The following is a 15,382-nucleotide window of genomic DNA, read 5'->3' as shown; positions in this document are numbered from 1 at the left end:
CAAAATGAATACTCGTGGCTCTTGACAATATATTGAAGTCTTATGAAGTAAAATGATTGGCCTGTGCAAGAAACAAAATGTTATTTACAACATTATTACCTGTAACTTATAGGCTCAGGTAAATGAAGAAGTCTGATTCTTTTTCGCGAACTGTTTCTTTTGAACAATTCAGATAAATGATCTGATTCAAAATAACCAGCTAAAGAAGTGGCCAAAACCCCTCTAAAACCAGCCTGCTGGACGACCAGCTTAGACTGGTTTTAGCATTTTTTGTTTGTTTGTTTGTTTGTTTGTTTGTTTGCAGGAACGTAGAACACCTTATTACAGAAACTTTTTGCTGCCATATCAAATGAAGATTCAGTTTTGTTCTCTATTTAAATGCATATAACTACAGTAAGAACTCCAGAAATCTCGCCGTTTCTCTTACACAAGAGTATCTCTGTGATTAAGATGCCACAGAGTATTTGCTGACCCCTTCTAATAATAATTCAATTCAACATCAGCAGGCCTCCAGCAGCTGCATTTCATTGTATGGACTGTTTCAGAGCAAAACCAACAAAGTCAATGACTTGTAGCAGCCCTGTGTATCTCCAGAGGCCCCGCGGTGTTAATATGTCACTTAAACATTCATTTTCAGGCCTGAAGGGTTGAATGTATTTCTCTTCATGAGCTCCTTTCTGCTGACAACAGCAGTGTTAATTGATTGGCGCTCGCCCCGATTCATGATGAAGAGTGTTGAGGGGACGTGCGCTGCTTTGATCGTCATTTTTATACAAATTTCTGATTTCTTTTGATTTATGATTTAATGCCTGATTTACATATGAGAACCAAAAACACTTCAGGGTAACACTCTGTAATAGCCTTCATTAAAACGGTATGAATAAAAAATTATATAACTCTGAAGGGATCAGTAATTCATTCACATTCATAAATGAATAAACATGAGTACATTAGAGACATTATCTAATATCCATTAGATACAATAACAAAAAAGTGGTTAAAAGTTTGACCTTTGTTAAATATACAGTAAAGTATTTGCGCCTTTTGTCTGTAAGGTCATTGCTCACCATCTAGTTCCTCCACGGAAATGTTGGCGAGCTGTTCGCTATTGCTGTGTTCGGACAGTGAGCGACTCAAATAGTTCCCCTTGTACAGCAATCCTGCCGTCACATGGTGGAACGGCATCTTCTCCCTGAGAAAGAGATAGAGAGAGCAGAAGAACACGCTCAACCAATGCCATACATCGACAAACGCAAATTATACTTCGACTAGACTGTGATAGAGCATGCTTAAGTTGATTATATGAAAATGACCATTATTGTCTCTACAGAGGTTCATCCGTTGTCACTTTTCAGCAAATACCATTTTGATATTTCTAATGTTCTGCTGCATTATTAAGTGAAAATCTTCTTGTAAAAGAATACGAAAGCTGTTTCAGTGCATATGAGAATTAAAACTAATGAAGTATGTAGCCATAAAATGGCAAGTTATTAAAGTTAAAGGCCTACTCTGCTTTTTGTGAACATATGGGTGGAGTCTCCAGTGTCTATGAGAGCAGTTATTGTTTACAGGTGTTTATTATAGAGCCATTAAAATCCTGCTGACAAATGCGGTTTTCACCTTTAACAACTTCATTTGCATTTTCTCATATACATAAACTTGTGGTCTACCAATATAGGTTTTATAATGGCTGACACCAATAACAAGAGACTAGGGTGAATGATGGACAATAAATTCGGATGTACTGTATAATTCATATTATAAACACTGCCGTTTAAAAGTTTGGGGTTTGCAATTTTTTTTATGTACTTAACTTGAATTTGAATTTGAATTTTCAGCATCATTACTGCAGTCTTCAATGTCACATGATCATTCAGAAATCATTTTGATATGCTGATTCGATGTTTAAGAAACATTTATTATTAATGATGAAACAAGGATTTATTTGAAACAGAAAAATATTTTCTGACATTGTCTTTACTGTCTGGTTTTATCAATTATAAGCATGATTTTAATAGTAAAAAAAATAACAATAAAAACCTATTAACTGGTTAAAAATAAGCTCCCCTACTACTGTACATATGGTGAAAACTGTATTGGACATTTCATGTAATTTTACGGTAAAATACAGGTTTTGGACGTAAAAACAAATGTGTAATTTAAAATGTTTATAAAATGTCGCTACCATATTTTTTACTGTAAAATTCTGGCAACCACATTTTTTTTACCTTAATTTTACAGTTAAATACAGTTTTTGGAAGTAAAAGGAATTTAAAATGTTTATAAAACGTTGCTACCGTATTTCTTATGGTAAAATTCTGGTAACAACAGCTTTATTACGGTAATTTTACAGTAAATGTTAATTATATAAAATGTTGCTACCATATTTTTTATGGTAACATTTTGGTAACCACAGCTTTTTAACTGTAATTTTATGGTAAAATACATTTTTGGAAGCAATTAGGAATTTAAAATGTTTATAAAATGTTGCTACCGTATTTTTTTACGGTAAAATGCGGTAAACAGCATTTTTACTGTAATTTATGGTAAAATACAGTATTTGGAAGTAAAAGGGAATTAAAAAATGTTTATAAAATGTTGCTACCGTACGGTTTTTACGGTAAAATTGGCAACCACAACTTTATTACAGGAATTTTATGGAAAAATAAAATTTTTGGAAGTAATGAGGAATTAAAAATGTTACTACCATATTTTTTTGTTAACATTCTGGCAACCACAGCTTTTTTTACGGCAATTTTATGGTAAAATACAGTTTTTAGATTGTATCATTTAAAATGCTACTGTATATTTTAGGGTAAAATTCTGGCAACCACAGCAATTTTTACGGTAAAATAGTCTTCGAAAGTAAAAAGGAACGTGTACATTTAAAATGTTTATAATATGTTGCTACCTTTTTTTTCCAGTAAAATTCTGGTAAACCACAGCTTTTATTACAGTAATTTTACAGTAAAATACAGTTTTTGGAAGTAAAAATGAACATATCATTTAAAATGTTTAAAAAGGTTTCTAAAGTATTTTTTACAGTAAAATTCTGGCAACCAGAATTTCTTTTTAGCATTTAGAATTTCTTTTTATCACCCCAAACTTTTGAACTGTAGCATATAGTCAATAAGTTGTTAAGCAATTTTTTTTGTCCTATTACTTAACTAATTTTTCACTTGTTCATTTTATAATATTTTATAACTGAAAAATGGCAACAATAACAAAGTGTCCTTGTTACATGTGTATTACGGCAACAACAGTAAATTATGCATAATTACAAGCAACTAACCCTAACCTTAAACCAAACCTTGACCTAATAGTAAGTACATTTTGTTAATTGTATAATTGCACTGTAATAAGAACACCACAAAATAAAGTGCAACCAACCAATAAATAAATAAATACATAAATACAGTCATTATTAAAAACTGTATATATTCTTAAATAAAGCTAGATTTTGTATCTGAAACTATGTATAATGACCACTTTTGTTTATCAGTCAGTCAGATACAGTTATAGGTCGATATGATATTATCAGAATGGCTACAAAATGGACAGTATATTGATCCCACCAACCCAAAGCAACAGCAATTTTACTAAACAAATGTATGCAGAGTTGAAGAAGTCAACAAAACAATAACTACAAATCAAACTGGAATTGCTCTTTATATGCAAATCTCTCATTTCTCAGATGTCATGGTTAACAAGAGCAGAAATTCTCTATTAATTATTCAGCACAGTTACAGCCACGGGAATCATTTTAATACAACAGCGGCAGATAGAGATGTGAGATGGAGTTTCTCTCAGTAATTGGGCTCTATGTTGATTAGTATGACGTGAGTGCCTTTCGAAAACGTGAGTTTTTAAAACAGCCTTAAGAGTCAAAAGCCCACTCAAAATGCACAGCACTCCACATCCTGCAGGCCGTTTCACAGATCGAGATGGACTCTATGCGTATCAAGTACTCCCACAAACAAACCCACTGAAGGCTTTACTGTACTTTCTGGCTCCTGGCCCATGTGACAGCTGCCAACCATGCACTAGCCGTTATTACAATACATCCAAAAATAAAAATAAATCAAGCTTTTAACAATTTAAAATTGTCTAGATTAGCCTTAGAGTTAAAGAGGCACAAAATGCACAACTGACCGCAGTATGTTACTTACAGAGGTTGAGCGTTTCTGTACAAAACTTCACAGTCCTGGTTGACCAATATACAGTTGAGGTCAAAAGTTTACATACACCTTGCAGAATCTGCAAAATGTTAATTAGTTTACCAAAATAAGAGGGATCATACAAAATGCATGTTATTTTATATTTAGTGCTGACCTGAATAAGATATTTCACATAAAAGACATTTACATATAGTCCACAAGAGAAAATAATAGTTGCATTTATAAAAATGACCCTGTTCAAAAGTTTACATACACTTGATTTTTAATACTGTCTGTGTTGTTAGCTGAATGATCCACAGCTGTGTTTTTTTCTTTAGTCATAGCTGTTCATGAGTCTCTTGTTTGACCTGAACAGTTAAACTGCCCACTGTTCTTCAGAAAAATCCTTAGGGTCCCACAAATTCTTCCTTTTTCCAGTATTTTTGCGTATTTGAACCCTTTCCAACAATGACTGTTTGATTTTGAGATCCATCTTTTCACACTGAGGACAACTGAGGGACTCATATGCAACTATTACAGAAGGTTCAAACGCTCACTGATGCTCCAGAAGAAAAAATGATGCATTAAGTCCCTCAGTTGTCCTTAGTGTGAAAAGATGGATCTCAAAATCATACAGTGATTGCTGGAAGGGGTTCAAATACACACAAATGCTAAAAACCAAAGAATTTGTGGGACCTGAACGGATTTTACTGAAGTTTAACTGTTCAGGACAAACAAGAGACTCGTGAACAACTATCACTAAATAAAAAACACAGCTGTGGATCATTCCAGTAACAACACAGTATTAAGAACCAAGTGTATGTAAACTTTTAAATGGGGTCATTTTAATAAATGCAACTATTATTTTCTCTTGTGGACAATAAACATCTTTTATGTGAAATATCTTATTCAGGTCAGTACTAAATTAAAAACAACATGCATTTTGCATGATCCCTGTTATTTTGGTAAAATAATTAATATTTTGCAGATTCTGCAAGGTGTAAACTTTTGACTTCAACTGTAACCACTTTGTTAAGGCAAAATAAGACTTAAAATGACATGAAAACATGATCTGTAAATCTCTGTGAGCAATATTTACTGGGCTTTTGAATGACTGATGATCCGAAAAAATCCAAAATAGTTAAAAGTTCGCAAATGTTTAAATTGTTATTGTTAAATTACTGAGTGGACCTTACAAAACCTTCTCTCATCTGTAACTTTATGCTGATTTACAAAGATTTGCTCCCTTCGGCAGAGCTAAAAGCAGCCCTTGCTTCATAATGTGACTCTGCCCTGCTGGTGTCCTGTACAGGAACTTTCAGCTCTCATGGGGACAATGTGGTCACCCAGCAGGTTAAATACCACCATACCGTCGGCAGAAAGCAAGAGAGAGAGAAAAAAGCCACTTGAAGCAGCAGTCAGCATGAAGGGGGCAGGAGGTTCCAGATCACAGACTACGCTTCGGGACGTGAGCCCACAATCGCAGTATGTGCTGGGCTCCAGCCAGATGCCAAATCAGAGTAAAACACATACAGCTTGAGCTCGTAGTAGCAGTCTGCTGAAGGACATATCCAATGATGGATGGCACACCTTTGTAAAATATGGATGCTGCCTTGGGAGAAATGAAGGAGAATGGGGGTTTGCTTTAATGGGGCAGTTGATTGGGACGTGCAAAGCCTTTAATGGCCTGAGAGTAGTTTAAATGTTTCTGGTTTAAGTCCAGAATCTCTCTATCAAATGTGGAGATGTAAATGCATTCCTTTTTCCGAGATCTTTAGATTAGAAGCATGTAACACTTGTGCTACAGCATAAAGATAAAATTTTTTAAAGAACAGAATGTTCATAAAAGTAAATAAAAATTCTTTCCTGACACTTTTGATCAACTTAACATGTCCTTGCTGGAAAAAAAAACTCAAAAAAAAAATCTAAATATTTTCTTCAGTTGAGTTCTCATTAATCTACCACTACTTCTGAAATCGTTAATAAAAATAAACAATTATAATTAGCCTTTGGAGGAATGTTTTAAGCCAATGAATTAATGTCTGTAATTATTTTCGATGTGAAAGCTCATTCATACCGAATATTTCGTTTTTTATTTCTCTGTTTTTACAGTGACTATAAAGCACCATATGTCAACACTTTGAACAAGTAGAGCTGAATTGGCCAAATAAATCATTGTCCCCGAAAGGGAAAAAGCAGATGAACTGTTTATGTGGGCAATTTTAATTAAGGTAATTATCACAGTGCCTCCAGGTTCATTAGCATTCAAATCAACTTCTTGTTTTCTAATGGTCCCACTTTGTTGATGGTTGATGTATACTTTAAAGAGCTCATGAAATGCCTCATAAATCATGCTATACATACACTGTAAAAAATTTACTGTAAAATTTACAGCAAGTTACTGGCAACTTTGGTTGCCAGCAATACTGTAAATTTTTACAAGTGCACTGTAAATGATTAACTACAGTTTTACTGTAAAATTTACAGCAAGTTACTGGCAACTTTGGTTGCCAGCAATACTGTAAATTTTTACAAGTGCACTGTAAATGATTAACTACAGTTTTACTGTTAAAATACAGCAATTTTCTGTATATATATACTAGCAACGATATATACATTATTTAAAGCTGCTACTGTGAAATTGCAGCAATAGTTTGCAATTTTACAAGTGTACTGGAAATCATTAAATAACGTTTCACTGTAAAAATATTGTACTACTTTAATTTGTATATTCTTTATTTGCAGTATTTATTTTCCAGATTGCTGAATAATAATGACTAGCAATTTAAACAATTTATTAACTGCATAAGCTTTAAACAATATTTAACTGCATAAAGTGTTGTATAGTATGAAACTCAGTGCACCTATTATTTAATAAAAACAAAAATAATAATAATTTGACACATCTTAATCTTGATAAACAGGTCCAATTTTATTTAAAAAATCTCTTATTTATTAACTCTCAAATTTGCATGAAAGAAATGTCATAGAACAGTGTATTCAGTATTATTCTGAATTCCAAAATAAATTGGGCATGAAAATATTTACTTGAAACATATTACGCTGCTAAATATTAAGGTTAACCAATATTTAGCCAAAGTTGAAACCAACATCAAGTTAACCAACATGGTTATAATTAAATGGTTCGAAATACCATAAAGACAGTGATGAATTTTCACAACTTCATGGACAGTCCAACATGGCCAAACAACAAGCCCTCAAGTGAGTCCAAAAAAACTTCTGATCGAAAAAGGAGAACAGTTCAGATCCAGATGCTGTTCCAGCCCAGGATGCAGAGTGGCTAAAAAAATATATAAAAGAACAAAAAGGGCAATACATTAGATATTTTACAAAACAATGATACAGTCAGACAAAGACAGAGGGATGACAGATACAGTCAAAGGCAGAGAGAGTGATGATTGTTACAGTTAGATCAGTATGATATTAAACAGTAAAACACTAAAATTGTGAAAAATATTAAAATTTTTACAAGTTATTACAAGTTTTATATTTTACTATACTTTCAAATATAATTTATTTCTGAGATGCAAAGCTGAATGTTCAGCATCATTACACCAGTGTTGCATGATCTTTCAGAGATCATTCTCATTTATTATCAATATCCTGATTTATTGTCAATGTTATTGTCAATGTTGTCAGTGTATGTTTTGGAGCCTGTGATACTTTTTCAGGATTCTTTGATGAATAAGTTTCAAAGAACAGCAGTTATTTAAAATATACATTTTATCTAAAAATATAAATCTTTACAATCAATTTCAATGTAACATACTATATATAAGTATAATATATAAGATTCCTGAAAAAAGTATCACAGGTTAATAAAAATATTAAACAGCACAATTGCTTCTAACATTGATAATAAATCAGCATATACAATAATTTCTAAAGGATCACTAAAGGACATTGGAGTAATTAGAAGACTAGTGTATTGATGCTGAAAATTCAGAAATAAATTACATTTTTAAGTATATTAAAATGGATAAAACATTTTAATAATATTTCACAACATTATAGTTTTTTCTGTATTTTTTATCAATTAAATGCAGCCTTTATGAGCAGAAGATACTTATTTCAAAACATAAAACCTACTGATCACAAACTTTTGAACGCTAGTGTAGATAAAGGATAAAATAACATAATAAAAGGAAAAAGATCTTGGTGTATGTGTACTTACATGTCAGTAATTCTGCTGAAAATCCTTCGCATTGCAAAGAAAACTGGTAACTTGGGTTCACTTCTGCTGGTTTCTTCTGTGTTCTGTCGTTTTAGATGGGTCTTTTCCTTTCAACTTTGTTTTTCTCTCAGGATAAATATCTACAAAACAGTCAGGAAGCAGACAATATGTAATTCACATTAGTTTTAGCTTTTGTACATCTGAATTATTCTCCCTAAAAAAACTCTCTCTACTTGAGTTGAGAAACATATTCTATCATATCTACATGTAAAATGCAGGTACTCAGATTGTTAGAATGCAACTATTACCTTTGTATGAACTCCAAAACTCCGTCTGTCTCCTCTTGATAACGTTAGTCCAGAATATGTAATATGCTGCGAACAGGCCAGACAGGACAATGGGCTGGATTAAGGCATTCTTCAAATCAAAGTTAGCAAAAAGCATTAACGTTACATTCAAACAATAAGCGAATAAGCAAGTTATCAAAGGTGCTAGTACATCTCACTGCTTACGTTAACCACTTTAACAGCACCGTTCAGAGTTTACGTGACACACATCCTCCGTGAGCGGCTGACCGCGAATCGCGAGCCCTAAATACGCGTTTTATTTCGGTGCCCGTGTTAACAGATGGCTGCCTGTGCAAATTTGTTGTACATCATAAAATAATCACGAGAAAGTGTGCTGATCAGCACGACGTCGCCGTGAATCACATCTTTTGCCAATGAAGCTTGTAATTCTTAACGTAGGAACCCAGAGATGTTACGCCTATAGCCGATATAAGGCAGGGGAATGTGTGTGTAATCCTTCCGCGACTGCAGTGCCGAATCCCCGCACAAGTCTCTCTCGTGCTCCGCGGACGGAGGATTCGTTAATCTGCGGTTACCGCGAATGTTTATGACACCTTATATTCTTATACAATATTCTAATACAGTTACAAATTATGAAAAATAAAACAGAAATAAGACACTTACTTACCACAGTTATGAATCGTTCTTCTTGCTGCTCCCAAATGTCGACCGTTAAAGATAATCCCGCCTCTTTAGATTTGAAATTTACCAGAATGCATTGCGGTTTACAGCAATATGCTGTATTGGCTGTATTATAAGAAATACAACCCGCTGCTGTAAAATATTGCTGTAATTTTTACAGCAATTTGTTACAGTGTACACTTCATTTTTATAACTGGCTAACTACACACATCGCATTTATGAATAGACCTTTTAAATAACTTTGCTGTCCAAAATGGTTTCCTTTTGACTATATATGATGTTCAGCGATGGCGTGTGAAAACGAAAACAGCAAGTTTGTCTGCAAAATCATTTCTCTATGCATTTTTTATTATATATCCAAACCTAGAATCCCTAGGGCAAAGCCTGACAGTCTGAGTGTGTCCAGAGGGAAACTTATGACTAATTTACCTGCCATCTCACTATTATGCTTTTCACATGATAAACTGTCAAGTGTTTATGACAACTGCATCAAGCCAAAGGAACTGCAATTGGGAAAAAGCTGAGTAAATTGAATATATTTTTAAAAATGTGGTTAATCTGGTAACTCTTTACAATAAGGTTAACATTAGTTAATGTACTAACATCAATGAACAATGAACAATATATTTATTACACTGTGAATCTTTTTTGTCAGTTAATAAAAATACAGTCGTTCATTGTTTGTTCATGTAAGTTCACAGTGCATTAACTAATATTAACAAGCACAACTTCTTAGCTAAGATTAATAAATGCTGTAGATATATTGTTCATTCTTAGTTTATGGTAACTAATGTAGTTAACAAATGTTAACTAATGAACTTTATTGTAAAGTGTTACCGGTACATTTTAACACTCTGTAGTTTGTCTAAAAGTAAGATTTAATCAAATAAATTTGACCAATAACAAGAACGTAAATATATCTAGATCTTTGGTTAAGATTCACATTACAGTTATATGAGAGCCTAGATTTGAATTTATATATCTATTAATTAATACTGTTATTCAGCAGCACTTTAAAAAATGATTTTGTCATAGTAAATAATACATATATTTCTTCATTACATTTGACAAGAAAATGCTATTTCAGTCTTTCTTCAGAATTTTATGTGTACTTTGATGTTTTAATTATCATTTATTGGTAATTAATTGGGAAATGTTCTAGGAATTTCAAAGTGAAAATGTTTCTACACCATTTTTTCAGTAAAAGAGGCATTGATCTGTCATTTCTTTGTAATTAATTGTAAAACATACTAGAAATTTCCGAGCGAAAAATTATTTCTACACCGTTTTCTCAAAGAAAGAGGCATTAAATGGATCAAAAGTGACAGTAAAGACATTTAAATTGGCAGAAATTGTAATTTCCTTGAAATTAATTGTTAAACTTACTAGAAATTAGAGCGAAAACTGTTTCTACACCATTTTTTTCAGTGAAGGAGGCATTAAATTTGTCAAAAGGCAATAAAGACATTGAAATTGTAATTTCTTTGCAATTAATTGTGAAACTTATTAGGAATTTATGAGCGAAAATTGTTTCTACACCATTTTTTTCAGTAAAGGAGGCATTAAATTGATCAAAAGTGAGGGTAAAGACATTTAAATTGTCAGAAATTGTCATTTCTTTGTAATTAATTGTAAAACTTATTAGAAATGTCTGAGCCAAAATTGTTTATACACCGGTTTTTCAGTGAAGGAGGCATTAAATGAATCAAAGGTGACAGTAAAGACTTAAATTGTCAGAAATTGTCTTTTTTTATTATTAATTGTAAAGCGTACTAGAAATTTCTGAGCAAAATTAATTGTGAAACTTACTAGAACTGAGCTAAAACTGTTTCTACGCTGTGTTTTTTTCAGTAAAGGAGGCATTAAATTGATCAAAAGTGACAGTAAAGACATTTAAATTGTCAGAAATGGTCATTACTTTTTTTAATTAATTCTGAAACTTACTAGAAATTAGAGCGAAAACTGTTTCTACACCATTTTTTCAGTGAAGGAGGCATTAAATGGACCAAAAGTGACAGTAAAGACATTTAAATGGTCAGAAATGGTCATTTCTTTGTAAGTAATTGTAAAACTTACTAGAAATTTCTGAGAAAAAATTGTTTCTATGCTGTTTTTTTCAGTGAAGGAGGCATTAAATGGATCAAAAGTGACAGTAAAGACTTTTAAATTGTCAGAGATTGTCATTGCCTTTTTCATTAATTCTTAAAATATTGTCAATTCTTTGTAATTATGTTTCTGAATACTGTTTCTACACTGTTTTTTTTAAGTGAAGGAGGCATTAAATAATAAAGACAAATGTAAAATTATCAGAAATTGTAATTTCTTTGTAATTAATTCTGAAACTTACTAGAAATTTCTGAAGGACAATTTTATCTAGTCCATTTTTTTGGTGAAGGAGGCAATAAATTGATCAAAAGTTACAGTAAAGACATTTAAATTTTCAGAAATTGTAATTTCTTTATTATAAATTGTAAAACTTACTAGAAATTTGAGCGAAAATTTTTAGGAGGCAGTAAACGGATCAAAGGAGACATTTAAAATGTTCAAAAATTGACATTTCTTTAGAATTAATTGTAAAACTTACTAGAAATTTCTGAGCAAGAATTGTTTATACCCTGTTTTTTTGGTGAAGGAGTCATTAAACGGATCAAAAGTGACAGTAAAGACATTTAAATTGTCAGAAATTGTCATTTCTTTGAAATTAATAGTGAAACTTACTAGAACTGAGCTAAAACTGTTTCTACACTGTTTTTCTTTTCAGTAAAGGAGGCATTAAATGGATCAAAAGTGACAGTAAAGACATTTAAATTGTCATTTCTTTGTAATTAATTCTAAAACTTATTAAACATTTCTGAGCCAAAATTGTTTTTACAAGGGTGAAACCTTTTACACCCTTTTTTTAGTGAAGGAGGCATTAAACGGATCAAAAGTGACAGTAAAGACATTTAATTTGTCAGAAATTGTCATTGCCTTTTTCACTAATTCTTAAAATATTGTCAATTCTTTGTAATTATGTTTCTGAATACTGTTTCTACACTGTTTTTTTTAAATGAAGGAGGCATTAAATAATAAAGACATTGAAATTGTAATTTCTTTGTAATTAATTGTGAAACTTACTAGAAATTTCTGAACGAAAATTTTATGTAGACCGTTTTTTAGGCAATAAATTGATCAAAAGTTACAGTAAAGACATGTAAATAGTCAGAAATTGTTGTTTTTTATAATTAATTGTGAAACTTACTAGAAATATCTGAGCAAAAATTGTATCTACAATGTTTTTTCAGTGAAGGAGGCATTAAATTGATCAAAAGTGACAGTAAAGACATTTATAATGTGAAAGAAGACTTCTATTTCAAATAAACGCTGTTCTTTTGAATTTCTATCGAAGAATAGCTGAAATAAACTAAAATAAATGTTTAAATGCATGAAAGAAATGTATCGCAGTCCCACAAAATATTAACCAGCACAACTTTTTTCAACATTATTAATAATAAGAAATCAGCATATTAGCATAATTTCTGAAGGATCATGTGATGCTGAAGACTGGAGAAATGATTCTGAAAATTCAGTTTTGCATCACAAGAATAAATTATATCCTAAAATATATTCAAACAGAAAACAGTAATTTTAAATTGTAATAATATTTCACAATTTTACTGTTTTTACTGTATTTTAATAAAATTAATGCAGCCTTGGTGAGCATAAACCTTTCAAAAAAAAAAAAAAAACACGACTTAAATAGTCCTGTGCTGGCATGATAGATAAAAGTACAAATATTCAATGTAGTCACTAATTCAACACAAGATCATACAACCTGCATTTATAATGATTATACAGAATTAGATCGCAGTTTTATTAATAAAGTAACCGTAAAATAGTTTTACGTGCAGTAGTACATGTCACATGTCACACGCTTGACATCTAATGTCAACTATCCATTACAAACATAGTGTTCTGTTCAGGAGGGATAATGGAGTGTCTGGACATCAAGTGTATAACTAAGAGGAGGCAGAATTGATCACAATGTGTTCAACTGAGGGCAAAACTTTCCAATCCAGCAGTGCCACACTGCATTCTAAGTTTCCTAGAAAACAGCCATGAATTGCAATGAGAAATCTAAATACAAGCACAAAATGCTTCTTAAAAAGCATAAAGAGAGAGTTGAATTCATTAATTAATTAAAACAACTGCACTCAGCTTTTTCTTGTTCACAAGGGTCAAAAATATGAAATAAAAAAGAAAAGCCTGCATCCTTTAATTAAATCACAGGACGCAGTGCGATTCCACATCATGTCAAAATAATTCAATCTGAACCTCTTTCAAAGGCAACCAACGGTTCGAAGGACAGACTCTGGCATAAATGCATTTCAAGTTCTTAAAATCAATACACACACAAATCAAACCAGTGATCACATACATCCCAAATCAGTCTCATAAGCACCAATATGTAAAATCAAAGCACATACCAACCAAAAAAAAAAACCCAGCTTAAAACACATTCCCCACATGCCAGATTGTTAAAGCACCAAGATCCCGGGACAACAGCAGTGATTCCTGTTGCTTACCCGTACGGATCATACTCTACAGGATACTCAAGCACAACACGCTCCGTCCCGGGACTGCTCGGGACGCACGACCCCTCTCCTTTGGACCCCTCCGCCCGAGGGTCCGGATCCAGATCCAGATCGGTGACCTCCATCTGACGGCGCACTCCAGGCTCGGAACACAACGGCAGGCTGTCCTACAGAATACGTCCCAACACTGGTTCTCTCCCCGAGCAGCATAGAGTGCCCAGAAAGCCCTGGTCAAAATTTGAGCAGCCCGGAGCAGGTAGTCAGTCATTCATGCGTTCGTTCATTCTTTCAGCCGGTCAGCATCTCCCTCATGTCACGCTCTGGTGTCATCGGTGGGCTCATAATAACAGTGGCTCGGTGACATAAGTAGTCCTGCCTCTGCAGCTCCGTTGAGAGCGCATACACACGTGCACACACTCAGACACAGTGCTGACCAGCCCCTGGACCGCACCGCCACTCCTGCTCTCTCACACTGCACACTCTCCTCCAGGTTCTCTAGTCATTAGCATGTCCATCACTTTTTTTCCCTGAAGGGGGTGTTGGCTGGGCACCACCTGACTTGTCCAATGAGACTAAGGTGAATAATTTGCCCGGAAACTGCCATCTGTGTGCCAGCAATGAATTATATGTAATGTTGTTTGTGTTTTGAACTGCTTTTGGGAAAAGGGGATTGGGGATTTTTACCAGAAATAATAATAATAATAATTTATTAAAATAAATAAATAAAAGACAAGACATTCTTAAAAGTAAAGAGCTATAGTAAATAATAATAATTATTATTACTATTGTTATTATTATCACAGACATCCATAATAAAAAAACAGCAATAATTGCATAAGTAATAATTATTAAGCAAATTATTATTATTAATGAACAACAACAACAACAATAATAAGAGACAACATTGTATTATTATTATTGCTGCTGCTGTTGTTGTTTTTAATAATAATAATAATTATAATTATAATTTAAAAACAAGACATCCTTAAAAGTAAACAGTAAATTGTTATTACGTTTATTAATAGTAATAATATTAATACTAATAATACTAATAATAATAATTTATTAAAATAAATAAATAAAAATATAAGACATCCTAAAAAGTAAAGAGCTCTAGCAATTTTTTATTATTATTGACATCCACAATAAAAAACAGCAATAATTGCAACAGTGATGATAATAATAATAATAATAATAATAATAATAATAATAATTATTATTATTATTATTATTATTAAGCAAATTCTTATTATTATTATTGAACAATAATAATAACAATAATAATAAAGATCCCTGGCCCAATAATAATTATTATTGCAGTTGTTGTTGTTTTTTTAAGGTAAAAAAGTAAATTGTTACTTATTATTTATTAATAATAATAATAATAATAATAATAATGTATTAAAAAAAGATAAAATATCTTAAAAGTTAAGAGCTATAGCAAATTAGTATTATCAACATTCATAA

At 32.2% G+C, this 15,382-nt stretch overlaps 1 protein-coding gene and 1 long non-coding RNA gene across 2 annotated transcripts in view; both read right to left on the bottom strand.

Annotated features, from left to right (window-relative positions):
- The window catches only part of caln1 (calneuron 1), a 91,864-nt gene extending 77,636 nt beyond the window's left edge, over positions 1 to 14,228 (bottom strand). Inside the window, exons 1-2 of the mRNA XM_073818173.1 lie at positions 13,907 to 14,228; positions 1,068 to 1,192 (exon numbers count right to left, since the gene is read on the bottom strand). Of these exons, the coding sequence (XP_073674274.1) occupies positions 1,068 to 1,192; positions 13,907 to 14,040 (259 nt within the window). The 5' untranslated portion in view covers positions 14,041 to 14,228. The remainder of the gene's footprint in view (positions 1 to 1,067; positions 1,193 to 13,906) is intronic.
- On the bottom strand, positions 7,065 to 9,196 carry LOC141285476 (uncharacterized). The gene is made up of 2 exons (XR_012338617.1): positions 8,353 to 9,196; positions 7,065 to 7,458 (listed from the first exon to the last, which is right to left on the bottom strand). It is a non-coding gene; the product is annotated as an uncharacterized lncRNA (long non-coding RNA).
- Positions 14,229 to 15,382: the final 1,154 nt, after the last annotated feature.

This window comes from Garra rufa, chromosome 14 (genome assembly GCF_049309525.1).
Source record: "Garra rufa chromosome 14, GarRuf1.0, whole genome shotgun sequence".
NCBI lineage: Eukaryota > Metazoa > Chordata > Actinopteri > Cypriniformes > Cyprinidae > Garra > Garra rufa.
Note: the sequence above shows the minus strand (reverse complement) of the source record. Positions and strands in the feature narration are given on the sequence as shown.